Raw genomic sequence first — 27,934 nt, 5'->3', positions numbered from 1 at the left:
CTTCTGTGGACTACTGATCTCAAACACTGTTATCAGTTTGTATTTAACAATGTAAACAAGAGTTACATTACAACTGTGAGAGATAGTGTACATCTCATCCACACAGATTTGAGTATAAGCAGCAGGTAAGTGTTGGGCAGGATACTTTTTATTAGTTTGGTATAGAAATGTTCAAGATGAAGTACAAAACCTTTATTTAAATTCATTATTGGTCTGTTTAAGTGTTTATAAACCTGTTTATATCTTTCTTAGTACAAAACAACAACATGAACAAACTTCTAGCTGTCATAAGTTTAACAGCATTTCTCTGTTATGGTAAACTTACTTTGAGTTTTTCCTCCAAAATTGAACGTGTCTTGACATTTAAAGTTGTTCACACGGGCTCCTTCATTTAAATCTGGATAGACAGCATGCATGTGAATGCATTGGTTAGCAACAACAATATTTGAATCATTTGTTATCTGTTTGTCTTTAAGGTGTGCAGAGTTCTGATTTATCAGAAAGAGAGTTAAAACGACAAATCATCAACTCTGGGATTGCCGTGTTTATAGACATACTGGAAAAAGTCAAAAATGTTACAGAGCAAATAGTAAGAGAAAATCAGTTTAAAAAATCCAGGTAAGGCCAACAATGCATAACTTACCTTACAGCACATTATTCTTGCATTAAATGCTCTGTTCAGCACCTTTCTATGTGTTGCAGGATTGCGGTCCAAGAGCACTGGAAAGACTTAAGACAGACTGTAAAACAAATCAATGATATTGACAAAGAGAAAGAGGGGTTTCTGTGTTTTATCTTTAATATTTTTTGATCCTCTTTAGTCATTATCCTGGGCTAACTTTATAAACTTTGCACAAGTTTTTTTTGACCAAGCCTCCTTTAATTCTTCTCAAAGCTGAGCTTATACTTAAAACAAACAAAATGCATATAACATTTTGAAGGCATCTTTAATAAAATATTAAAGAAAGAGCAAAAATATTATGCAAATGTTTACATCATTTTTGGGCATGCACTAATGTATATGACTAGCTGGTGTAGTAGCAAGAAAGTTTTTTTTATACAATTTAAGTTATTCGTCAATAAAGAAAATCATGTATTTTTCATTTTACAGTCTACAACACTTAAAGCTTTCGTTGTCTGCGGGTAGAACATCCGCAACAATGACCAGAGAGATCACTGAGAAACTTATTCGCCCGTAAGATTTCCACATTTCACTTAAAAACTTCTTTAGTAAATTTAGTAAATTATAAGACTTTACTTGCAGATATCTTGGACCAATGCCTAACATAATACTCATGAATGTGTTTTTTCAAAAGATACATAAACATTTATGATGAAACGTTTAAAACCGAGACCATGGCTGGAATCTGGAGGTAAGATTGTGTTTATACAGTGTAAGATCTAGCGTTGCTTTGATTTACAAATCAATTGTCTATGTCATGTACCTCTGCTTTCATTGTTATTGACCCAGTTTGTCCACATTCTTTACGTAAATGTTTTTTCTGATTTATTTTTTTACAGAGAAGTGGAGTCAGAGTATCTTCAAGGAGCCCCACCGATATACGATAAACCCTTGAATCTCTTGAGTTACCTTCTTGCAAAGACGTATGAGCTCTATATTCCTTCATTTCTATATTTTCTGGGTACTTTATGTATATTTAAACATAATCAGAAATAAGATGAAAGAAAAATGTTTCTTTTCTTAACTGTTTTAATGCAAAAACATGTTAATATTTGGTCATTATGATGAATGTGATCATTTAGCGGTGACAGTTAGGGGTGTGACGAGATCTCCTGCGACGAGATCTCGCGAGATTAAATATGTTTCGCAAAATTAATTATGTCACGCATAGGTCGCATTTGTAGACTGCATACTTCATAAAGACTGTCTTATAACAGAATATTAACAATTATAAAGTTTACTATTGTATTAAGTTAATCGTAAATTGTTGTAATATGCTTATGACATCGAATGTAATGCTCAGTTAACTGAAATAAACCAGGCTTGATGACGTATGCAGCCTGCATATGCGACCTTCGGAGGATGCAGCTTTCTGTTTGAGAAACGGTCACTGTCAGCATAAAGTTAAGTTTTTGGTTAAACCTTTTCCAGTACAGTGTGTGCATGCATTATATTCAGTCTTTTACTGCATGTGCTTTTCTTGTGCTTCCAAGTTCGTCTACGCGTTGCGATTGTCTGTTGATCAGTGTCAGAAGCAGATTAAACCATCAGTTTACATGATTTTACCTTTGCATGTTCTTGATCAAGAATAAAAGTGGCTATATCATTTTTGTTGTAACGAATTGGACAAATATTAAAGATTTCAATGGATTTTAACGTTGTTTAGTTAAAAGTAAGCGGCTGAAGTTTAGATTCTAAAGTGAAAGTAACAAAAGCGGGTCCGTTAGCGCCCCCTGCATGCATTTGTTATAATACATAATGCTGGTTTTTACTACAAAGTCTACTTATTACTGTGTTTACTTGTTTTGATACTTTATTTGAACAAATGATTATTGCATCATTATTATGTAATTTTAAAGGTTATTGCTAAATCGGGTCTATTTTTATTACCAAAAATATCAAAATACTTCATTATCAATTAGCAAAATAATTGTTAGGGACAGTCTTGATTAGTTAAAACATTTAAAAGTAATGTGATTTCAGTTTCCCATTCGTTTATTTTATCATTGAGGATTTCTTCCAAAAAAAAAAATCTCGTCCCCTCTCGTTCTCATGAACCCAATCTCTTGTCTCGTCTCGTAGATTAAGTGTCTCGTCACACCCCTACTGACAGTGTGATTATGCAGCATATATTTATTTGAAAGGTATAACTTTCTATATTTTGGCATTTAACAGGATTGTAAAATCTGGGATGGTGGATGCCCTCAAAGGTGGAGTGAATATTGTTTTAGAAGTTGGAAAAATCGATCTAAACCAACTTCATGAGGAGTAAGACTGATTTAATGGCATGCTTTTTATTGACAACCAAACTGGATAGTCAAATCTTGATGCATTTTATATCATACTGCACCATACTTTAAAGTCTCCAGTGCTAAAATGCACACATACTGCAATGCTATTCACCAAAAATGTCTAAATATAATAAATCGTATCTATGCATTGTTTCCTCCAATCAGAGTGCAGCTGCTTATAAATCAGGTTGGAGAGAAGGCTGCTGAGATATCGACCTTAGAAAGACAAAAAGAAAAAAATGATTTTCTTGTATCATTAAGGTAAATGCATTTGTTTATTTAAATTAATCTGATCTGTTCACCTCTAAACAATTCATTTCTGTTCATTTTCCAGAACTGCATCCGGATTGATTGTCTTTTACTGGGATCAGATTTTGGAACACACAGAAAGTTTGTCATTCCATAAGAAATACTTAGACTCTAGGAAGTAAGACTAATCCTAACGCAATAATATAAACAAATATAATGTACAGTGAGCATAAAAAAATAATTTTCTTATGCATTTCAGGCGATGGGTGGAGCTAACACAGTTGAAAAATTCAAGTGAAAAGTATCATGTGCTTATAAGCCCAAAAACAAAGCATGACATTTTGGAGTAAAGAAGATGTTGTTCATCTACTTCATACTCTATGCTGAACTATATCTATGTTATATAATCTATGTCACCTATATGGTATTTACATTGTGTGCAGTAATCCACTATACCTGCTAACCATGATTCATTTTTTCCAGATGGACTGACAATACATTTGGTAAATTATTTGAAGCCGTGGCCCTGAAATATTATAAACATGGAAATGAACTGTTTGGTCACGACAGATTCAATCAATCTAACTGGTAAATCTCAATTATGATTTATAAATATGATTGACTTCTTTTACAGATTTTAATAATGCAAACATCTTGCAATGCTGTTTGAGAGATATGAGTCATGTTATTTAAAGTCTGAGTTATTTAAATCTTAAAATATGATGGTGAAAGATATATATTTTATTACCTTTTCTCTTGTTTTGCATATTTACCAGGGCCTTTGACAAAATCGCTACTGTTTGTGGTCTCCCCATTTATGAAAAACTGACTGAAAGTGGTTTTGGGATTTCAGAGTTCAACAGACTTCTTAACAGAATAAACCATGTAATTATCATTCTGGAAGGCAATGAACTTTATTCAAGGTATAAGACCAACACAACATTTTCAAATTTAATAATGCAAACTATTCATTGATTTTATGTATTTTTGTTAAAGTGTACTTGAGTGTTTAATTTTTATTTACCGATTTCCCCCTTTCTCTTTCAGCCAGACCTTTACAGAACAAGTTATTCATAACATTCTGTCAATAATTAGTCTTCTTATTGTACATGAGAAAGAAAAAGGCGCAGACGATGACATATTACTGCCTATAAAGTAGGACATATCAAATTATTGTCACATGAAATGTTTATTTTCAATCAGCAAATCACTTGTTTTATTACCTTATTATCATTTGTATTTAAGCTAGTTTATATTTCTGTCTACTACAGAGTGATCAAGAAAATGGTATTTGAAATCTGGGACTTTTTTCTACCCAGGCGTGATATTAACTATGAGCCCCAGGAATTAGAAAGGTAAGAAATGTAGCTAAATCAGTTGATCTTAACTTTATATTATTTAGTGTGGGTATTTTTATTTGCATCTATGATAAAATACAGCTACACTTGTTTTTTATTTACATATAAATTTATGATAAATTATGTACATTGCACGTTATTACAATTTTAAATGAAGGTCATACAATGCTTTCTTAAAAGTGCTGGGTTATTTTCAACCCTGCATTGGGTTAAAAATCAAAGAACCCAGCTGGTAGATTGAATTAACCCAATGTTTATATTTGAGCCAACAATGGGTCGAAACTAGTTAAAAAAATTAACGCAGCATTTTTTTAATGCTATATACAAGAATAAAATCTTAAGCACTTAACATGTGCATATTTAAATATCTTTTAACAATTTTAAATGATTTGAAATGTTACACTATTGTCTTCACATTGTTCATTTGTATTCATTCTGTAGAGAGTGGAATCATATGAGGAGAATCTTTATTAATGAGTTAATAAAAAGTGGAGAATTTACTGAAGAGGAACTTGAAGAAGCACCGATGTAAGTTTAAAAAAACAATTATTGATTATGTGGTACTAAATATAATATGTAAATAACACATTAATATATAGGCTATGTGTGTGTTTAAAGCATTTTCATTTTATTTTAAAGGAACTTTCTCAATGCCACTCGAGGGATACTAGAAATGATGAACTTTGGTGATTTGACTGAAGGGTTCAGTCAAAGGATAGATGCATCGGCTTTGTAAGATTTACATTTTGATTTTTTTAAGAATTGCATGATAATAAAGAGCAGATGAAAATCTCACTCTTCATGTGAATTAAAAGATTCAAAACAACTTTAAAATATTACATTTTGCTTTTGTTTTTCCTCAGAGCCTTTAAAAAATTGATTCATGATATAAATATGGAACTTCTCAAAACCTAGGACCATCTGCTGATGTCATTTGTTTTGATCAACATCATTTATTATACGATCATTGAGAGTTGTTTTCTCAAATATAGAATATTAGTATAATGACTGTAGTAAAATTAAAACTAATAAAAACTGCTTTACTCTTCCATAAAAGAAAATCATTACAGAAAATGTTTTAAGCTGAATGTACTTAAAATTGTGTTCATATACATTAAATATTGCTGAAATAAAACTGTGTTGTGTAGTAAATAGTAGATTGGTGATATTAAATGCATTTATCAGACAGCATTAAAACCCCTTGGATATCCTTGATGACATAGTTATAATTGGGAGTTACCAAATCTCATAAATATGAGATACCAAGTCTTTATTATGATAAAGTTTCACATTGCTATGTCATACTGACTTTGTTAAGAAGAACTGTGTTAATGGTGAATGTTTTCCTCTTATTTTGCCACACAGAAAGGGGAAACTTTAAATATCATGACTGAGTTCTTTTGGCATTTGAAAATTGGATCAAGGCATTTTATTTAATTCAAATTTAATTAGCCGAAATAAAACATCTTAAGTTGGAGGTTCAATTTGGGCCGTTTGATAGTTAGATCTTGCCTTTCATCAAGGCTGAGGTTGGAAATCTTGGGTGTAAAAAGGTTGGTGACCGCTGATCTACATGTATACCCTGAGGATCGAACCCATAACCTTTAATTTGGCAATATCATACGCTGTCAACTGAGCTTTTTGTATGCTGGTATTCAAATTTAAAAATTAGTTAACTTTTTTGGGGCTATTTTGCCTTTATTGATAGACAGTAGTTTGAGAGACGACAGGAAAGTAGAGGGTAGAGAGAGGGGTATGGGATCGGCAAAGGACTTCAAGCCGGGATTCAAACTCGGGTTGCCGGAAGTGCGTTTACACTATATATCGAAGCGCTTTTGTTTAACTTGAATCTGCTGTTTTTTATTTGCTGTGGAAGAAAAAAGATTATTTTAAGTTCACTCTTCTGTGGACTACTGATCTCAAACACTGTTATCAGTTTGTATTTAACAATGTAAACAAGAGTCAGACTGTGAGAGATAGTGTGCATCTCATCCAGACAGGTTTGAGTATAAGCAGCAGGTAAGTGTTGGACAGGATACTTTTTATTAGTTTGGTATAGAAATGTTCAAGATGAAGTACACAACCTTTATTTAAATTCATTATTGGTCTGTTTAAGTGTGTATAAACCTGTTTATATCTTTCTTAGTACAAAACGACAACATGAACAAACTTCTAGCTGTCATAAGTTTAACAGCATTTCTCTGTTATGGTAAAGTAATGTTTATGTTTTTTCCTCCAAAATTGAAACGTGTCTTGATATTTAAACTTGGTCACACGGGCTCCTTAATTTAAATCTGGATAAACAGCATGTGGTAGCATTGGTCATCCAACATCTTTAGTAACAACAATATTTGAATCATTTGTTATCATTTGTAGTTGTTTATTGTTTTGTCTTTAAGGTGTGCAGAGTTTTGACTTATCAGAAAAACAGTTAGAACGACAAATCATCAACTCTGGGATTGCCGTGTTTATAGACATACTGGAAAAAGTCAAAAATGTTACAGAGAAAATAGTACGAGAAAATCAGTTTAAAAAATCCAGGTAAGGCCAACAATGCACAACGTACCTTACAGCACATTATTCTTGCATTAAATGCTCTGTTCAGCACCTTTCTTTGTTTTGCAGGATTGCGGTCCAAGAGCACTGGAAAGACTTAAGACAGACTGTAAAACAAATCAATGATATTGACAGAGAGAAAGAGGGGTTTCTATCTTTTATCTATTTTATTATTATTTGTTGATCCTCTTTTATGCTGTAGTTATTATCCTGCGCTTATACTTAAAACAAACAAAATGCATATAACATTTTGAAGGCATCTTTAATAAAATATTAAAGAAAGAGCAAAAATATTATGCAAATGTTTACATCATTTTTGGGCATGCTCTACTGTGTACATGTATAAGTTTTTTATACAATTTAAGTTATTCTTCAATAAAGAAAATCATGATGTATTTATTTCTTTTACAGTCTACAACACTTAAAGCTTTCGTTGTCTGCGGGTAGAACATCCGTAACAATGACCAGAGAGATCACTGAGAAACTTATTCGACCATAAGATTTCCAAATTTTCACTTTAAAACCCTTTAGTAAATGATCAAAGCTATACTTTACTGAAGTATCTTGGTCCCATGACTAACCTAATACCCATGAATGTGTTTTTTCAAAAGATACATAAACATTTATGATGAAACGTTTAAAACCGAGACCATGGCTGGCATCTGGAGGTAAGATTGTGTGTAAAATCCAGCGTTGCATTTATAAAGCTGTCATAAAAATGTTAATAAAGATTTACAAATCAATTGTCTATGTCATGTACCTCTGCTTTCATTGTTATTGACCCAGTTTGTCCACATATTTAACGTAAATGCTTCATTTGATTTATTTTTTACAGAGAAGTGGAGTCAGAGTATCTTCAAGGAGCCCCACCGATATACGATAAACCCTTGAATCTCTTGAGTTACCTTCTTGCCAAGACGTATGACCTCTATATTCCTTCATTGCTATGTTTTCTGGGTTTCTGTGTACTTTATGTATTTAAACATATCCAAGAGGAAAGGAAATGTTTCTTTTCTTAACTGTTTTAATGCAAAAACATATTTTAATATCTGGTCATTTTTCAATAGGAGAACTTTGATGTTAAGTGTATATAACCTTTAACATTTTGTCATTTAACAGGATTGTGAAATCTGGGATTGTGGATGCCCTCAAAGGTGGAGTGAATATTGTTTTAGAAGTTGGAAAATTTGATCTAAACCAACTTCATGAGGAGTAAGACTGAGTTCATGTCATGCTTTTTTCACTGGAGTCAAATCTTGATGCATTTTATATCAAACTGAACCCTAAAGTGTCCAGTGCTAAGCTTTCATTCACACTTACTGTGATGCTGTATTTGTACTGTATTCACCAAAAATGTATAAATTTAATAAATCGTATCTATACATTGTTCCCTCCAATCAGAGCGCAGCTGCTTATGAATCAGGTTGGAGAGAAGGCTGCTGAGATATCGACCTTAGAAAGACAAAAAGAAAAAAATGATTTTCTTGTATCATTAAGGTAAAGGCGTTTGTTTATTTAATGTAATCAGACCTGATCTGATCTGTTCACCTCTAAACAATTAATTTTTGTTCATTTTCCAGAACTGCATCCGGGTTGATTGTTTTTTACTGGGATCAGATTTTGGAACACACAGAAAGTTTGTCATTCCATAAGAAATACTTAGACTCTAGGAAGTAAGACTAATCCTAATGCTTAAAATATACAAATGTATTAGAAATGTATAGACAAATATAATGTAAAGCGAGCATAAAAGAAAATAATTTTTCTTATGCATTTCAGGCGACGGGTGGAGCTAACACAGTTGGAAAATTCAAGTGAAAACTATCATGTGCTTATACCACAAGCAAACCATTACATTTTAACGTAAGGAAGATGTTGTTAATCTTCTTCATAATCTATGCTGAACTATATCTATGTTATATAATCTATGTCATCTATATGGTATTTTGTGTGCAGTAATTCACTAAACCTGCTAACCATGGTTCATTTTTTTCCAGATGGGCTAACAATACATTTGGTAAATTATTTGAAGCCGTGGCCCTGAAATATTATAAACATGGAAATGAACTGTTTGGTTACGACAGATTCAATCAATCTAACTGGTAAATCTCAATTATGATTTATAAATATGATTGACTTCTTTTATGCAAACATCTTGCAATGCTGTTTGAGATATGAATCATGTTATTTAAAGTTATTCAAATCTTAAAATATGATGGTGAAAGATGCTGGGCAAAGATTAATCGTGATCAATCGCATACAAAATAAAAGTAATTTTTTGAATAATAAAAGTGTATGTGCTTTGTGTAATTATTATGTATATTTAAACACACAGACATAAATATATACATTTCAAAAATGTTTTATTTATATAGACGGTTTAATGGACGCACGTGATACACGTCTGGATCCGAACCTTACTTCCGGTTTCGTTTTTTTAATGGTCTGACTAGTTGCTAAACTGATCTCTTGAACAAATGCCTCATCAAAAATAACAAATTCCTAGGTAATCTATGTGTTTTTTTTTTTGCTTGTTATATAAAAAAAACTATGTTTAAAGAACTTTGTTGTTATTTATTCTTAGCGGAGTTTACCGGAAGTTCATGCGGACTGCGACAGCCGCTTGTTTATGTTGTTACTGCTGAAACGGTCTATATATCTTTTAAATTTATATATAAAAATATAAATAAATATAAACACACATGTAAATGTTTCTTAAATACATACATGAATGTGTGTGTATTTATATATACATAATAATTACACACAGCACACACTTGTATATTATGCTAAAAATAACTTTTATTTTGTATGCATGCGATTAATCGGGATTAATCACGTAGACTACACCACTGTTTATACTTTACATTTTCTGCGTTTCTGATGTCCTTTTCCTTTTTTAATTTCCGCTTCGCGCTTCCACTTAGTTTCTCCATGTCTCATTTTTTTCACTTGTAGCAACGCCTTGCGTCCGTAACGCTCAGCGAACCTTTGACCTTAACTTGAGGCCCTCTCTTCATTGGTCAGTCCGCATGAGACTGACTCTCAACCGCTCTCAACTAACGTTCAAAGTCATAGGCAGCGCAGCGTCTCTCTGTGTTGCGCAAAAGTCTGTGTTGACAGTTTGTTTAATATAAAGCGGCCAGATACAGATACAGTATTTTGCTCGTGCCCTTGTTGCCGTGGGCCCTTTAGAGGTCTTGGGCCCCTGGGCAATTGCCCAGTTGCCCGTATGGTTAATCCGGCCCTGTTTGCTCAGCACTAAATTTAATCTCTTTTTCTGTTGTTTTGCATATTTATCAGGGTCTTTGACAAGATTGCTACTGTTTATGGTCTCCCCGTTTATGAAAAACTGACTGAAAGTGGTTTTGGGATTTCAAAGCTCAACAGACTTCTTAACAGAATAAACCATGCAATTCTTATTATAGAAAGCCGTGATCATTTATTTTATTCAAGGTATAAGACCAACGCAACATGTTCAAATTTAATAATGCAAACTATTCATTGATTTTATGTATTTTTGTTAAGTATTTTTAGAAAATATTTTTAACAGATTTCCCCCTTTATCTTGCAGCCACACCAATTTAGAACAACTTATTAGGGAAATTCTGTTTTCAATTAGTTTTCATCTTGAAGATTTGAAAAGAAAAGGCACAGACGATGACATATTACTACCTGTGAAGTAGGACTTCTCAAATTCTTTTATATAATTCATTTGTGACATTTGTTGTTTGTTTTGAACAAGTGAATCAGCAAATCACTTGTTTTATTACCTTATTATTATTTGTATTAAAAGTAGTTGATATTTTTGTCTACTACAGAGCGATCAAGGAAACGGTATTTTATATCTGGGACAATGTTCTATTTCTTTTGAAGTTTGCATTTCCTCGTTACCATGAGCCCCATCAATCAGAACGGTAAGAAATGTAGCTAAATCAGTTGATCTCAACTTTATATTATTTGGGGTGGGTATTTTTATTTGTGTCCATGATTAAATACCGCTCGGCTTGTTTTTTATTTACATTACATATTTACATTAAAAGTTTCTCATTAGGAAGGTGGCCGCCTCTAGATGAATTATGTACAGCACACATGTTATTGCACTTTTTAAATGAAGGCCTAAGTGACTGCTGGGTTAAAAATGCTGGATTATTTTCAAGTCTACTGGTTGAATTAACCCAATGTTTATTTGGACCCAACCATGGGTCAAAACAACCCAGGCTAGGTTAAATTACAATCGAGCAGGTTGGGACTGTCTTTTTTAAAAATTAACCAGCATTTTTTTTTTTTTTGAGTGTATGCTACAAGATTAAAATCTTAAGCACTTAAAGGCGGAGTCCACGATGTTTGAAAAACGCGTTGGAAAAGGAGACGGGCCGACTACCAAAACACACTTATAGCCAATCAAATCAAATCAAATGCCGGGTTGCGTATGTGTGGGGCGGGTCTATCAACAGAAGGTCCAGATTCTATTGGGGTAGGGGCGTGTTTGTTTAGGTGATTTCAAATATCAACATTGGCTTTCAAACATCATGGACTCCGCCTTTAACATGTACATATTTAAATATCTTTTAACAATGTGAATTATTTTAAATGTTACACTTTTGTCTTCACATTTTCATTTGTATTCATTCTGTAGAGAGTGGAATCATATGAGGAGAATCTTTATTAATGAGTTAATAAAAAGTGGAGAATTTACTGAAGAGGAACTTGAAGAAGCACCGATGTAAGTTTAAAAACAATTATTGATTATTTGGTACTAAATATAATATGTACATAACACATTAATATATATAGGCTATGTGTGTTTGGCGGTTTTTTATTTTATATTAAAGGAACTTTCTCAATGCCACTCGTGGGATACTAGAGAAAATGATGAACTTTGGTGATTTGGCTGAAGGGTTCAGTGAAAGGATTGATGCATCGGCTTTGTAAGATTTACATTTTGATTTTTCAAGAATTGCACGATGAAAAGAGCACATGAAAATCTCACTCTTCATGTGAATTAAAAGATTCAAAACTGTCAGAATTTAACATATTATATTTTGCCTTTATTTTTCCTCAGACTCTTTAAGGAATTTATTCATTATATAAATATGGAACTTCAAAAAACCTAAAATGTAAAAAATCCAAATACAGATTGTTCTTTCATCAAAGATATTTAAGTAACATGAACAATTTTTTGTTGAAGGGGTCAATTCATTATTTTGTGTTCACTGAATGAAAAAAGCATAATAATTTAGCTAACAAATATTATTTTGTTGACTGGACTTAGATGAATAAGTTTTTTGTCCAATTCGTTCACCCAACTTGCCAAACTGAGTAATCTGAACAAGCAATTTAAAAAATAAACAATGGTCTGAATGGTTCCCAGCATGCATTGCAAAATATTCACTTCTTTGGTTAATTTTTAATAAAAAGATGACTGTTTTAATGTTTGCTGGATTTTATTTATTTATTTAAATTGAGTTAGGTGAACTACATTATCCAAGAGTTGAGTAAACTCAAAAAAGATGTGCAGCAGGTTGCCTTGAAAGGTCAACTTTTTATTTTTTACAGTGTAGGATGATCTGCTGAAGTAATTTTTTTTTAGTAACAGCAGTTTTATACGATCATTGAGAGCTTCATTTTCTAAAATGAAGAATATTAGTATAATGACTGTAGTAAGATGCTTAAAATGAAAACTAATAAAAAACTGCTTTACTCTTCCGTAAAAGAAAAACATTACAGAAGATGTTTTAAGCTGAATGTACTTAATATAGTGTTCATATACATTAACTGTATATTGCTGAAATAATTGATTGATTGATGATTGGTGACATTAAATGCATTTATCAGACAGCATTTTGCCACACGGAAAGTGGAAACTTTAAATATTATGACTGAATTCTTTTGGCATTTGAAAATTGGATCAAGGCATTTTATGTAATTTAAATATAATTAGCCAATAAAACGCCTCAAGTTGGAGGGTCAATCTGGGCCATTTGATAGATGTTGCCTTTCATCAAGGGTGAGGTTGGGAATCTTGGGTGTAAAAAGGTTGTTGACCCTAAGGATCGAACCCATAACCTTTGAGCTTTTTGTATGCTGGTATTCAAATGTAAAAATTAAAGGCACTCATCCATGAACGATTCATACACATATGATCAATTTAACACAAGCAACTTTATTTTTGTTTAACTTTAATCTGCTGTTTTTTTATTTGCTGTGGAAGTTTTGGCAATATAAAAGATTATTTTTAGTTCATTCTTCTGTGGACTACTGATCTCAAACACTGTTATCAGTTTGTATTTTACAATGTAAACAAGAGTCAGACTGTGAGAGAAAGTGTACATCTCATCCACACAGATTTGAGTATAAGCAGCAGGTAAGTGTTGGGCAGGATACTTTTTATTAGTTTGGTATAGAAATGTTCAAGATGAAGTACAAAACCTTTATTTAAATTCATTATTGGTCTGTTTAAGTGTTTATAAACCTGTTTATATCTTTCTTAGTACAAAACAACAACATGAACAAACTTCTAGCTGTCATAAGTTTAACAGCATTTCTCTGTTATGGTAAACTTACTTTGAGTTTTTCCTCCAAAATTGAACGTGTCTTGACATTTAAAGTTGTTCACACGGGCTCCTTCATTTAAATCTGGATAAACAGCATGTGTTAGCATTGTTTATTGTTTCATCTTCTAGGTGTGCAGAGTTCTGACTTATCAGAAAGAGAGTTAAAATGACAAATCATCAACTCTGGGATTGCCGTGTTTATAGACATACTGGAAAAAGTCAAAAATGTTACAGAGCAAATAGTAAGAGAAAATCAGTTTAAAAAATCCAGGTAAGACCAACAATGCACAACTTACCTTACAGCACATTATTCTTGCATTAAATGCTCTGTTCAGCACCTTTCTATGTTTTGCAGGATTGCGGTCCAAGAACACTGGAAAGACTTAAGACAAGCTGTAAAACAAATCAATGATATTGGCCGAGAGAAAGAGGGATTTCTATTTTTTAACTATTTTATTATTTATTGTTGATCCTTTTTTATGCTGTAGTTATTGTCCTGGGCTGTCTTTATAAACTTTGCATAAGCTTTTTTTGACCAAACCTCTTTTAATTCTTCTTAAAGCTGAGCTTACTTAAAACAAACAAAATGCATATAACATTTTGAAGGCAACTTTAATAAAATATTAAAGAGCAAAAATATTATGCAAATTTTGACATGATTTTTGGGCATGCACTACTACATGTATATGACTAGCTGGTGTAGTAGCAAGAAAGTTTTTTTTATACAATTTAAGTTATTCGTCAATAAAGAAAATCATGTATTTTTCATTTTACAGTCTACAACACTTAAAGCTTTCGTTGTCTGCGGGTAGAACATCCGCAACAATGACCAGAGAGATCACCCAGAAACTTATTCGCCCGTAAGATTTCCAAATTTTCACTTAAAAATGTCTTTAGTAAATTATCAAAGCTATACTTTTTAATCCAGAAATCTTGGCCCATGACTAACCTAATTAATACCCATTAATGTGCTTTACCAAAAGATACATCCCTTGCTGCCACTGTAAAAAAATAAAAAATAAAATAAAATAAATTCCCTACCGACCCATGACCTAAACTGACAACCAACCAGAACCAAACTTATTTTTTTTATGCCTAAACATTTATGATGAAACGTTTAAAACCAAGACCATAGCTGGGATCTGGAGGTAAGATTGTGTTTATGCAGTGTAAGATCTAGCGTTGCTTTGATGAAGTCATAAAAATGTTAATAAAGATTTACAAATCCATTGTCTATGTCATGTACCTCTGCTTTCATTGTTATTGACCCAGTTTGTCCACATATTTTACATAAATGTTTTTTCTAATTTATTTTTTACAGAGAAGTGGAGTCAGAGTATCTTCAAGGAGCCCACCAATAAACGATAAACCCTTGAATCTCTTGAGTTACCTTCTTGCCAAGACGTATGACCTTCCTTCATTGCTATGTTTTCTGGGTTTCTGTGTACTTTATTACAGTTTTTCTCGGTTGCTCAAACACATTTCTTGAAACTATGCCTCATATTCTCAAAACAGTAAACACAATTCCATAACATCTCACCCAATACTCCAAACATCATATTTTCAGGTCAAAATGAAGCTCTACACTCAAAACCATTCACTCTTACTGAAAAACCACCATTTTCCCTCAGACATCACACACAAGCTTTCAAAAACACACACACTACAACATAGTATTACACACTGGTGCAATAAAATCAAAACAATATATCCAAAGCTGCTAAGTTGCTTGTGGTTCTCCTGCTCAAAAACCTTTTCACATGACCAAAAAAGACACAATCAATGTATGCATTAGCACATTTTTATTCATTCATGTGCTACACAGCACAACTGTAAAAAAATTTTTATTATTCCTCCTCAACATCACGTCTTTGTTCTGAGTCAGGCCAGAGAATCTCATCCACATCACAGGTTATATTGGTCCTAGCCAAACAGCGAAGGTAAAATCCTCTTGCATGATCCACCCCTGGCATTCATCTACTGATATGTCGATCTGTATGCAAGGCAATTTTATGCATTTCTTTATTCCAGTAGCATATCCAACAGTGTATGCACACTAAAGTTACTGTACAGAGCAGTCTTACTGTAAGTACATCTATCTGTCTGCCTCCCTGAAGGCTCTGAAGATGAAGTGACTCAAATTAGGCTTTACTCGTTCCTCAGCCTCCATACCATGTAGTCATACCATGGACAAGGACATGGTCAGCTAGAGTGGCTTGAATTTCATCTTTGTCACCTTGCCCTACGTCTCCCTCCTCTTTCACCACGTCCTCCTCCTCTCCCTCTTCCTTCACCATGTCCTCTTCCTCTTTAACCACATCATCCTCCTCTTCCTCCTCCTTCACCACGTCCTCCTTCTTTCCCTCCTCCTCTCCCTCCTCCTCTTCCTCGACCTATTCCTTCATTTCTCTGTTGATCTATTGTTCCAAAGCTCCGGACTTGTGGTCCTCCTCAGAGTCCACACTTTGATGACATCACGTAGTCCAGACTTTAGGGACCCTTGATGCAAGTCCACGTGGGTGCACCGGAGTTGTATTTTGGGAGAGACTCAAGCATCACACCGGAAATAGGTAGAGAAGTTGCCCGTCAGTGTGAACTCCTCCCTTCCGTCGCCTGATTGGTCTGATTGCCCTTTCGCAAGGACTTCTGGGTTGGCAAAGTGGGCGAAGCCTGCTGCAGTGCGGGCTTCGCTGAAGACCGCATCAAGGGGGCAAAGGAGGCGCTGATGAGCACATTTCAAAGCGTAAAAATGACCGATGGGACACCCTACGGACTTGTAGACTAAGCGAGAACGCGCACTTTAAGGCCACAAGACCGAAAGTCCACATAAAGTGCGCCATTTGGGACAGGGCCAAAGAAACCCTGCCCCCCTGTGTTGAGTATCTACGTTCATCTACTGGGTGTAGCTGGCCATCTGAGAAACAAACTCGGGGGCCCCCTGGTGGCTTGGGGCTCCAAGCAGTTGCCTGCCTTGCCTTTTGACAAGGTGCGCCTCTGGTGACAATGCTGTCTGTAAACCAAAAACTCAAGTTAGTCTTGTCACAGTTTAGCGTAGAGTATTTTCTTGTCTTGGTCACCAGTTGATGTTTTGTCTTTTGACCTCATGTGGGCTTTTTTGTTAATAAACCCCTTTGAGTTTACCTTGACCTGCACTTGGGTCCCGTTCCTCTCTGTGAACCATGACACTGAATGGCATTGGACCTCAACTGATGCGTGCCACCAGGAGAAATTTTGCCCTCGTCCCCTGAAGTCCAACTCTTAGCAGCCTTGAGATTTTATGCAACAGAGTTTTCTCCAGGTAGGGGCTTGGACTAAGTAAAGCACGAGTGTCATGAGCAGTTCAAGCGCGCACTAATGCATTACTTCCACTTGCTTTGAAACATCAAGACAGGATATCACAGAAATCCAACAGTATTTTTTAACACATCACATCCCACAAGTTATTGGAGTGGTATCTTGATCCTGATCCTTGCACCATCTGTGAATGGCCATGTATATGCCTATAAAGTAATGCAGCTGTCAACTGACTGCTAAGGGCTACTTAAGTTACAATGCTTTTTGGGAAACGGTCTGTAAGTCTAATTTTACAATCTACTTATCCTTACGATGCTTTTGGGAAATGCAGCCCAGGCCCGATCACCTGGACTATTCCCGGAAGCCTGGTGATAATTTGCCCTGCTGCCAGTCAGCCGCTTTATTGCTTTATGTATCAAAGTCAAATTTTCTGATTTCGACATTCAATAGAAAAATCATCAACTAGTTTCACTTCTCTGCCTGCACGAGCAGAGCATTGGCGTCGCACACGCACCACGCCCCTGCAAACATATATTACGGATTGGTAAATGTTTAACAGTGTCATAATTTGAAAGGATTTATTTTTCGTCACAAACCATGACACACTTTTCACGTATTTTATATACACATAATATAAAAACACATAAGAACCTTGCTTTGTGGACTGCACATGAATGTTTATACAAAGAATCGAGATTAAAACATGAAACTGAGCATGTTCTTCAGGCGTGCGCAGGCATTTCAGCATGTACACCTTTATAAGGGCATTGCTACCCTGCTGCTAAAAACATTTAAATAAAGATGTTTTGACCCTATGGGGAGCCAATTCTGCCATATTCATAAATAAATAAATACATAAATAAATATACAAGGAAATGTAAAAAAACAAAAATACAGAAATAAATAAAGAAATATATATACATGGAAATGTAAAAAAACAAAAATAAATGAGTATTTGTGCCTGTATTTCTTTATTTGTGTGTAGTTGTGTTTTTTTCACACTGTTATTTGTTTATTTATTCATTTATTTATACATTTATTTATTTTTACTTTTATTTATTTTCGGATTTATTTATGTATGGATGTGTTTATGTTTGCGCGTGTTTATTTATACATTTATATATTTCTGTATATATTTGTTTCCACATTTGTTTATTTGTACATTTGTTTGTTTCTTCTTTTCTTCGTCTGTATGCTAATTAGGGGGGCGTGTTTTACCTCAGACTTAGCAATCGATCTCTGAGTGCCAGTGCTGAAGCTTTGAGGCCACAGTGACACCTGGTGGTGTGAAAAGCGAACAAAGTTGCACATGGAGTGAATGACTTGGAGATGTGTAATATCCAAAACCTTATTTCAAGTTTTAAATCATTTTGTGTCACCATAACTGTGTATATATAGGGTCACTATACATAGCATACATACTGTACTCAGTACATGGCCGTAAATCGCCATCCGGTCGTGATTTCTAAAATGTCTTGGCACACATAAATATCAAAATGCACGTTATTAACATATCTGATGACAGACCCTTGTAAGTGGACAGTATGCTCCAGGGCATTTACATTAAATGTTATTAATAGTGCATAATTTCACGCGTTTCCATATTAAAGTGTCCACTTACAAGGGTCTGTCATCAGATATGTTGAAAACGTGCATTTTGATATTTATGTGTGCCAAGACATTTTAGAAATCACGACCGGATGGCGATTTACGGCCATGTCCTGAGTACAGTACGTATGCTATGTATAGTGACCCTATATATACACAGTTATGGTGACACAAAATGATTTAAAACTTGAAATAAGGTTTTGGATATTGCACATCTCCAAGTCATTCACTCCATGTGCAACTTTGTTCGCTTTTCACACCACCAGGTGTCACTGTGGCCTCAAAGCTTCAGCACTGGCACTCAGAGATCGATTGCTAAGTCTGAGGTAAAACACGCCCCCCTCATTAGCATACAGATGAAGAAAAGAAGAAATAAATAAATGTGGAAATAAATATATATAGAAATATATAAATGTATAAATAAATACGTGTAGACATAAAAACATTTATACATAAATAAAAGTAAAAATAAATAAATGTATAAATAAATGAATAAATAAATAAATAATAGTGTGAAAAAATACAATTATACATAAATAAAGAAATACAGGTATAAATACTCATTTATTTTTGTTTTTTTACATTTCCATGTATATATATTTCTTTATTTATTTCTGTATTTTTGTTTTTTTACATTTCCTTGTATATTTATTTATGTATTTATTTATTTATGAATATGGCAGAATTGGCTCCCCATATTTATCAACTAAATCAAGAAGACAATAAACTCTATTGGGATTATAAATCAATACAGTATATTTATTATAATGCAACATTTATCAACTAAATCAAGAAGACAATAAACTCTATTGGGATTATAAATCAATACAGTATATTTATTATAATGCAACATTTATCAACATAGTCTTTAGCACTGTACAGAATGTATTTTCTGTTTCATTTTGCGATCCTAAGCCATTTTGGACCAAAAACTTGGTTTTAATCCTACTATTTGTCATGTTTTAATGGTGTGCTAAGCTACCATATAGCTAAGATAATGTGCACCTGCTAAAATAGAGGAAATTGATTTTAGGAATTATTTCAAATGGTAAAGCTTTGTGAAATGTTTCTTTTTGTATGAAGTGCATTTGAAACAAAGTCAAAGAAGGTGAAGTGAGACATTTAATCAAATTAAAACACTGTGAATAGATTGATTAACTTACTGTACAGGCCCGGATTGGCCATAGGGAGAACCGGGAGGATTCCCGGTGGGCCGGTCTGTTTTTTTGGCCACGAGGGCCGGTGTTGTCATGCCACCGGGATGACGCGTATTTGCGGGTAAGAGATGTTCCCGTCGCTTTATGCACAAGTTGATTGTGTCCCGAGTCCCGACCACTTATTGGAAGAATTCTTGCATTAGGGTTCATTGACATCTTAAACGCATGGGAAACGCAGGACGTGCCGCTGTCTTTTGGTTTTCAAAGCGCTTACTTGAACACGAGTTTTGTTTCAGACGCGTCTTTTGAGTGCGCTTGCCGGCCGAGCGTCTATATTTAAAATAAACTTGAGCGCGTCTTTTGAGTGCGCTTGCCGGCCGCGCGTCTATTATATTTTAAATAAACTTGAGCGCGTCTTTTGAGTGCGCTTGCCGGCCGCGCGTCTATATTTTAAATAAACTTGAGCGCGTCTTTTGAGTGCGCTTGCCGGCCGCGCGTCTATTATATTTTAAATAAACTTGAGCGCGTCTTTTGAGTGCGCTTGCCGGCCGCGCGTCTATTATATTTTAAATAAACTTGAGCGCGTCTTTTGAGTGCGCTTGCCGGCCGCGCGTCTATATTTAAAATAAACTTGAGCGCGTCTTTTGAGTGCGCTTGCCGGCCGCGCTCTATTATATTTAAAATAAACTTGAGCGCGTCTTTTGAGTGCGCTTGCCGGCCGCGCGTCTATATTTTAAATAAACCTGAGCGCGTCTTTTGAGTGCGCTTGCCGGCCGCGCGTCTATTATATTTTAAATAAACTTGAGCGCGTCTTAATACAAACGGGCTGGCCTCTAAAAGGAAAAGAATTTACTAAACGTATTTTTTTATCCAACTCATAGATGAATTCTCTATGAATAGTCATTATTCATCGTTTATTGCAAGAGGAACAAAAATCTATTTGATGCAAAACTCATTAGTTTATTTGAAAGAAGTAGTTTCAAAAGTATATCCATGATTTTTTCTTTTTTTAACACAATGTAGGCCTACGTTATTTAGCAATAGACATGATCTAAGTACTAAAAAAAGATACAGATTTTTTCCATTTGTTTCCAATGCATACTTGATAAATCTTGCTTGTGTATTGTATATCAGGGGTTTCCAAACGTTATCAACCCAACAGTTAATCTCAAGACTCACAATTTTTTAGAAATAGAAATATAGAGGAAAACACAAACACATTTGTTTCCTTTAGTTTTTGAATACGTTTACTTTAGTAATATTATGGTCTTATGGTAGAGCTGCATGATTATGGCAAAAATTATAATTGTTTACTGCATTTGCACGGAATATGATTTGAAAAATACAGTGAATTTCAAGGCTGCAGAGAACAGTGCACTACTGCAGACTTATACTACTGAGGGTTTAAAGATATTATTTCAATAGTCAGTCATGAACTAAAGTGGGCCGGTCTAAGGCATGAAACTCCAGGGCTGAAAATGAGTCCCACTCCGGCCCTGTTACTGACTTCATGATTGCTAACACTTTCATACATATAATACATACATACATATACTTTACAACATCAACACAAAACTTGATTCATGCTGTCTTGTTTTCAAAGTAAATAATATTTTCCCAACTTCCTTATTTTAGTTTAATGTGTTATGCATTTGTTACAACGTTTTTTAATAGAATGCCAATAAAAGAAAGAATGAAAACACCAGGAAAGTAATAAATATATTTGGTATTTGATGTAATAATAATTTTTTATCCCCTTTTAAGTCTATCCACCCCTTCACCTGAGGAGGTCTGTGCATGCCACTGTTCTTTACTAGCCTTGTAAATGAAACACGGTTCTGTCGGTGATACACAATGAACTGATTATTAAACAGTTTAGGTATCATTTGATACACTCAAATCCCTGCTAACATGAATGGAGCTCATTTATCAACTAAATTCCAGACGTTATTAGACCTTATTTCGTTAAAAAAAACTTTCTTATAATACTGACTAGTATCTCATTAAAACAAGATACAACTATAATAATATTTAAAAACTTGTATTTTAAACAGAGACAATAAAGTGCAGTGAAATGGACCAGATCTCATAAAACAATATCTGATCTATTGTAAAGGATTTAAGTCTATAAAAGAAGACACATTACTAAAATCTACAAATTATACATAAACTTAATTTAAAAATTGTTATTATATATAAAAAACAACTGATTTGTAAAATCATTCTCATTGCGTTTATTATACCTCTTTGGATGTCGCCAGCGGGCAGTGTTCTGGCCACATTGCGCATGTTGAGTTTTAATTTTGAGAAAGCTTTTCATTATTATAAGATACCTTTATTTATGAGAAATAAATATGAGATAATGTCATACACTGCCAACTGAGCTTTTTGTATGCCGGTATTCAAATGTAAAAATTAAAGGCTCTCAACCATGAACGATTCCTTGATCAATTTACCACAAGCAACTTTTATTTTGGTTTAACTTGAATCTGCTGTTTTTTTAATTTGCTGTGGAAGTTTTGGCAATATAAAAGATTATTTTAAGTTCACTCTTCTATGGACTACTGATCTCAAACACTGTTATCAGTTTGTATTTAACAATGTAAACAAGAGTCAGACTGTAAAAGATAGTGTGCATCTCATCCAGACAGATTTCTCAGAACCCTGCCTAGAAGTCTTGTGTTGTATTTATGTTTATATGGTGGCAGGGTTCTGGCAGTCCCAGACTTTATGTGGAGGCTCATGTCTTGTTTATTGTGGCATGTGCCTCCGTGTCTTTTGTCCCCGCCTCGTTCTCCTGCTTATTAGTAATCATTGGTTTTCTCCTATCACCGTTCCCCCCTTGTTTGTTTTTTTATTTAATGTCATTGTGTCCTTAGTTCTGTGCAGGTTCATTTTGTTTTGTTCCCGTGTTTCGTGTGGTAGCTCAGCCTAATATCTTGTCAAGTTTGGTGTATCCGTTTGGTGTTTCATGTTGTGTACCCCCTCGTGGGTTTTTGTTTCATATCAGTTTAATAAAGTGTTTTTTTATTCTCCCCGACATCGTTTGCGTTTGGGTTCATTCGTCCATAGTTGACAAGATTTGAGTATAAGCAGCAGGTAAGTGTTGGACAGGATGACAAGATGAAGTACACAACCTTTATTTAAATTCATTATTGGTCTGTTTAAGTGTTTATAAACCTGTTTATATCTTTCTTAGTACAAAACAACAACATGAACAAACTTCTAGCTGTCATAAGTTTAACAGCATTTCTCTGTTATGGTAAAGTAATGTTTATGTTTTTCCTCCAAAATTGAAACGTGTCTTTATTTAAACTTGGTCATACGGGCTCCTTAATTTAAATCTGAATAAACAGCATGCATGTGGTAGCATTGATCATCCAACATCTTTAGCAACAACAATATTTGAATCATTTGTTATTCGTTGTAGTTTTTTATTGTTTTGTCTTTAAGGTGTGCAGAGTTCTGACTTATCAGAAAGAGAGTTAAAACGACAAATCATCAACTCTGGGATTGCCGTGTTTATAGAGATACTGGAAAAATTCAAAAATGTTACAGAGAAAATAGTAAGAGAAAATCAGTTTAAAAAATCCAGGTAAGGCCAACAATGCACAACTTACAATTTATTATTCTTGCATTAAATGCTCTGTTCAGCAGCTTTCTTTTATGTTTTGCAGGATTGCCGTCCAAGAGCACTGGAAAGACTTAAGACAGACTGTAAAACAAATCAATGATATTGACAGAGAAAAAGAGGGGTTTCTGTGTTTTATCTATTTTATTATTATTATTTGTTGATCCTCTTTTATGCTGTAGTTATTATCCTGGGCTGTCTTTATAAAGTTTTTTTTGACCAAGCCTCCTTTAATTCTTCTCAAAGCTGAGCTTATACTTAAAACAAACAAAATGCATATAACATTTTGAAGGCATCTTTAATAAAATATTAAAGAGAGCAAAAATATTGTGCAAAATTGGACATGGTTTTTGGGCATGCACTACTACATGTATATGACTAGCTGGTGTAGTAGCAAGAAAGTTTTTTTTATACAATTTAAGTTATTCGTCAATAAAGAAAATCATGTATTTTTCATTTTACAGTCTACAACACTTAAAGCTTTCATTGTCTGCGGGTAGAACATCCGTAACAATGACCAGAGAGATAACTGAGAAACTTATTCGACCGTAAGATTTCCACATTTCACTTAAAAACTTTAGTAAATTTAGTAAATTATAATATAAACTTTACTGCAGATATCTTGGACCAATACCTAACCTAATTCCATGAATGTGTTTTATTTTTCAAAAGATACATAAACATTTATGATGAAACGTTTAAAACAGAGACCATGGCTGGGATCTGGAGGTAAGATTGTGTTTATACAGTGTAAGATCTAGCGTTGCGTTGATGAAGCTGTCAAAAAAATGTTAATAAAGATTTACAAATTCATTGTCTGTCATGTACCCCTGTTTTCATTGACCCAGTTTGCCTACATATTTTATGTAAATAGATTTTCTGATTTATTTTTTTACAGAGAAGTGGAGTCAGAGTATCTTCAAGGAGTCCCACCAATAAACGATAAACCCTTGAATCTCTTGAGTTACCTTCTTGCCAAGACGTATGAGCTCTATATTCCTTCATTTCTATATTTTTTGGGTACTGTATGTATATTTAAACATAATCAGAAATTAGACGAAAGAAAAATTTATGTTTTCTTGTCTGTTTTAATGCAAAAACATTTTAATATTTGGTCATTATGATGAATGTGATCATTTTCTATGACTGACAGTGTGCTTATGCAACATATATTTATTTGAAAGGTATAACTTTCCATATTTTGTCATTTAACAGGATTGTAAAATCTGGGATGGTGGATGCCGTCAAAGGTGGAGTGAATATTGTTTTAGAAGTTGGAAAAATCGATCTAAACCAACTTCATGAGGAGTAAGACTGATTTCATTCTTTTTATTGACAACCAAACTGGATTGTCAAATCTTGATGCATTTTATATAAATCTGCACCATACTTTAAAGTCTCCAGTGCTAAAATGCACACATGCTGTAATCATTCACCAAAAATTTATAAATGTAATAAATCATATCTATACATTGTTTCCTCCAATCAGAGCGCAGCTGCTTATGAATCATGTTGGAGAGAAGGCTGCTGAGATTTCAACATTAGAAAGGCAAAAAGAGAAAAATGATTTTCTTGTATCATTAAGGTAAATTTGTTTATTTAAATTAATCAGACCTGATCTGTTCACCTCTAAACAATTCATTTCTGTTCATTTTCCAGAACTGCATCCGGATTGATTGTATTTTACTGTTATCAGATTTTTGAACACACAGAAAGTTTGTCATTCCATAAGAAATACATAGACTCTAGGAAGTAAGACTAATCCTAATGCAATAATATAAACAAATATAATGTACAGTGGGCATAAAATAAAATAATTGTTCTTATGCATTTCAGGCGATGGGTGGAGCTAACACAATTAAAAAATTCAAGTGAAAAGTATCATGTGCTTATAGACCCACAAACAAAGCATGACATTTTGGGGTAAGGAAGATGTTGTTAATCTTCATAATCTATGCTGAACTATATCTATGTCATCTATATGGTATTTTGTGTGCAGTAATCCACTATACCTGCTAACCATGATTCCTTTTTTCAGATGGACTGAAAAAGCATTTAGTAAATTATTATTTGAAACCGTGGTCCTGAAACATTATAAACATGGAAGTGAACTGTTTGGTTACGACAGATTCAATCAATCTATCTGGTAAATATCAATTATGGTTTATAAATATGATTGACTTTTACAGATTTTAATTATGCAAACATCTTGCAATGCTGTTTGAGAGATATGAGTCATGTTATTTACAGTCTGATTTATTCATAATTTAAAACATGATGGTGAAACTTTTTTTCTGTTGTTTTGCATATTCACCAGGGCCTTTGACAAGATCGCTACTGTTTATGGTCTCCCCGTTTATGAAAAACTGACTGAAAGTGGTTTTGGGATTTCAGAGTTCAACAGACTTCTTAACAGAATAAACCATGCAATTATCATTCTGGAAGGCAGTGAACTTTATTCAAAGTATAAAACCAACACAACATGTTCAAATTTAATAATGCAAACTATTGAGTGATTTTATGTATTTTTGTTAAGGAATTTTTTGTTAGAAAATATTTTTTAACAGACTTCCCCATTTTTCTTGCAGGCAGACCTTTACAGAAGAAATTATTCGTTTTATTCTGTTAGATATTAGTTATCTTTTTGAACGTGAGAAAGAAAAAGGCACAGACGATGACATATTACTGCCTATAAAGTAGGACATATCAAATTATTGTGACATGAAATGTTTATTTTAAATCAGTAAATCACTTGTTTTGTTACCTTATTATCATTTGTATTAAAAGTGGCTAGTTCATATTTCTGTCTACTACAGAGTGATCAAGACAATTGTATTTCGTATCTGGGACTTTTTTTTACTCGAGCGTAATATTAACTATGAGCCCCAGCAATCAGAAAGGTAAGAAATGAAGCTAAATCAGTTGATCTTAACTTTATATTATTTAGTGTGGGTATTTTTATTTGCATCTAAAATACAGCTAGACTTGTTTTTATTTACATATTAAATTTCTGATAAATTACGTACATTGCACATGTATTGCACTTTTTTTAAAATGAAGGTCATACAATGCTGTCTTAAAAATGCATTGGGTTAAAAATCAAAAAACCCAGCTGTTGGGTTGAATTTACCCATTTATATTTGACCTAACAATGGGTCAAAACAACCCAGCCGATGTTAAATTACAATCAAGTTAAAAAATAAAAAAACTAACACAGCATTTTTAGTGTATGCTACAACATTATAATCTTAAGCACTTAACGTGTGCATATTTAAATATATTTTAAAAATGTTCATTATTTTAAATGTCACACCATTGGTTTAATATTGTCATTTGTATGCAAATGAAGAGAATGGAATCATATGAGGAGAATCTTTATTAATGAGTTGATAAAAAGTGGAGAATTTACTGAAGAGGAACTTGAAGAAGCACCGATGTAAGTTTAAAAAAACAATTATTGATTATGTGGTACTAAAATGTAAATAAAACATGAACATGTGTGTGTGTGTGTGTGTGTGTGTGTGTGTGTGTGTGTGTGTGTGTGTGTGTGTGTGTGTGTGTGTGTGTGTATTTAAATCGTTTTTTTTTTAAGGAACTTTCTCAATGCCACTCGTGGGATACTAGAAATGATAAACTTTGGTGATTTGGCTGAAGGGTTCAGTGAAAGGATCGATTCATCGGCTTTGTAAGATTTACATTTAGATTTTTCAAGAATTGCACGATGAAAAGATGAAAATCTCACTCTTCATGTAAATTAAAAGATTCAAAACAACTGTCAGAATTTAACATATTACATTTTGCTTTTGTTTTTTCTCAGAGCCTTCAAAGAAATGATTCATTATATAAATATGGAACTTCACAAAACCTAGGACCATCTGCTGAAGTCATTTGTTTTGATCAACACCATTTATTATACGATCATTGAGAGTTGTTTTCTCAAATAAAGAATATTAGTATAATTACTGTAGTAATGTGCTTAAAATAAACTGCTTTACTCTTCCATGAAAGAAAAACATTACAGAAAATGTTTAAAGCTGAATGTACTTAAAATAGTGTTTATATTCATTAAATATTGCTGAAATAAAACTGTGGTGTGTATAAAGAGAGCTAAATGGCAGATTGCTGACATTAAATGCATTTATTAGCATTAAAACCCCTTTGATATCCTTGATGACATAGTTATAATTGGGAGTTACCAAATCTCATAAATATGAGATAGCAAGTCTTTATTATGATAAAGTTTCACATTGCAATGTCATACTGACTTTGTTAAGAAGAAATGTGTTAATAGTGCATGTTTTCCTCTTATTTTGCCACACAGAAAGTTGAAACTTTAAATATTATGACTGAATTCTTTTGGCATTTGAAAATTGGGTCAAGGCATTTTATTTAATTCAAATATAATTAACCGAAATAAAACGCCTTAAGTTGGAGGTTCAATTTGGGCCCTTTGATAGTTAGATCTTGCCTTTCATCAAGGCCGAGGTTGGAAATCTTGGGTGTAAAAAGGTTGGTGACCGCTGATCTACATGTATACCCTGAGGCTCGAAC

The 27,934-nt window shown here is 33.6% G+C and overlaps 2 protein-coding genes and 1 long non-coding RNA gene across 17 annotated transcripts; all 3 read left to right on the top strand.

Moving 5' to 3' along the window:
* The first annotated feature begins 33 nt into the window (after positions 1 to 33).
* Positions 34 to 27,552, top strand: LOC129454994 (uncharacterized). Of its 15 annotated transcripts, none has more exons than XM_073858492.1 (18): positions 34 to 125; positions 253 to 315; positions 477 to 618; positions 703 to 780; positions 7,548 to 7,634; positions 7,751 to 7,804; positions 7,972 to 8,055; positions 8,256 to 8,348; positions 8,538 to 8,633; positions 8,717 to 8,809; positions 8,916 to 8,999; positions 9,134 to 9,238; positions 10,440 to 10,592; positions 10,711 to 10,818; positions 10,958 to 11,053; positions 11,776 to 11,862; positions 11,972 to 12,067; positions 27,201 to 27,552. In XM_073858492.1, exons 2-18 carry the CDS (start codon positions 267 to 269, stop codon positions 27,250 to 27,252), a joined length of 1,557 nt encoding a protein of 518 aa, XP_073714593.1. In that variant the 5' UTR covers positions 34 to 125; positions 253 to 266; the 3' UTR covers positions 27,253 to 27,552. The 15 variants fall into 15 exon arrangements, with proteins under 15 accessions (XP_073714593.1, XP_073714592.1, XP_073714591.1 ...); XM_073858491.1 differs by lacking the exons at positions 7,548 to 7,634; positions 7,751 to 7,804; positions 7,972 to 8,055 and adding exons at positions 1,112 to 1,195; positions 1,317 to 1,373; positions 1,522 to 1,605 and having other exon boundaries at positions 36 to 125; positions 27,201 to 27,469; XM_073858490.1 differs by lacking the exons at positions 7,548 to 7,634; positions 7,751 to 7,804; positions 7,972 to 8,055; positions 8,256 to 8,348 and adding exons at positions 1,112 to 1,195; positions 1,317 to 1,373; positions 1,522 to 1,605; positions 2,858 to 2,950 and having other exon boundaries at positions 37 to 125; positions 27,201 to 27,469.
* LOC141351510 (uncharacterized) lies at positions 13,510 to 14,173 on the top strand. Its single transcript, XR_012359785.1, has 3 exons — positions 13,510 to 13,693; positions 13,823 to 13,964; positions 14,049 to 14,173. It is a non-coding gene; the product is annotated as an uncharacterized lncRNA (long non-coding RNA).
* On the top strand, positions 22,418 to 25,356 carry LOC129454995 (uncharacterized). The gene is made up of 11 exons (XM_055219621.2): positions 22,418 to 22,851; positions 22,952 to 23,014; positions 23,206 to 23,347; positions 23,430 to 23,507; positions 23,848 to 23,931; positions 24,056 to 24,112; positions 24,282 to 24,365; positions 24,599 to 24,691; positions 24,873 to 24,968; positions 25,043 to 25,135; positions 25,220 to 25,356. Exons 2-11 carry the CDS (start codon positions 22,966 to 22,968, stop codon positions 25,308 to 25,310), a joined length of 867 nt encoding a protein of 288 aa, XP_055075596.2. The 5' UTR covers positions 22,418 to 22,851; positions 22,952 to 22,965; the 3' UTR covers positions 25,311 to 25,356.
* Positions 27,553 to 27,934: the final 382 nt, after the last annotated feature.

This window comes from Misgurnus anguillicaudatus, chromosome 20, assembly GCF_027580225.2.
Source record: "Misgurnus anguillicaudatus chromosome 20, ASM2758022v2, whole genome shotgun sequence".
NCBI lineage: Eukaryota > Metazoa > Chordata > Actinopteri > Cypriniformes > Cobitidae > Misgurnus > Misgurnus anguillicaudatus.
Note: the sequence above shows the minus strand (reverse complement) of the source record. Positions and strands in the feature narration are given on the sequence as shown.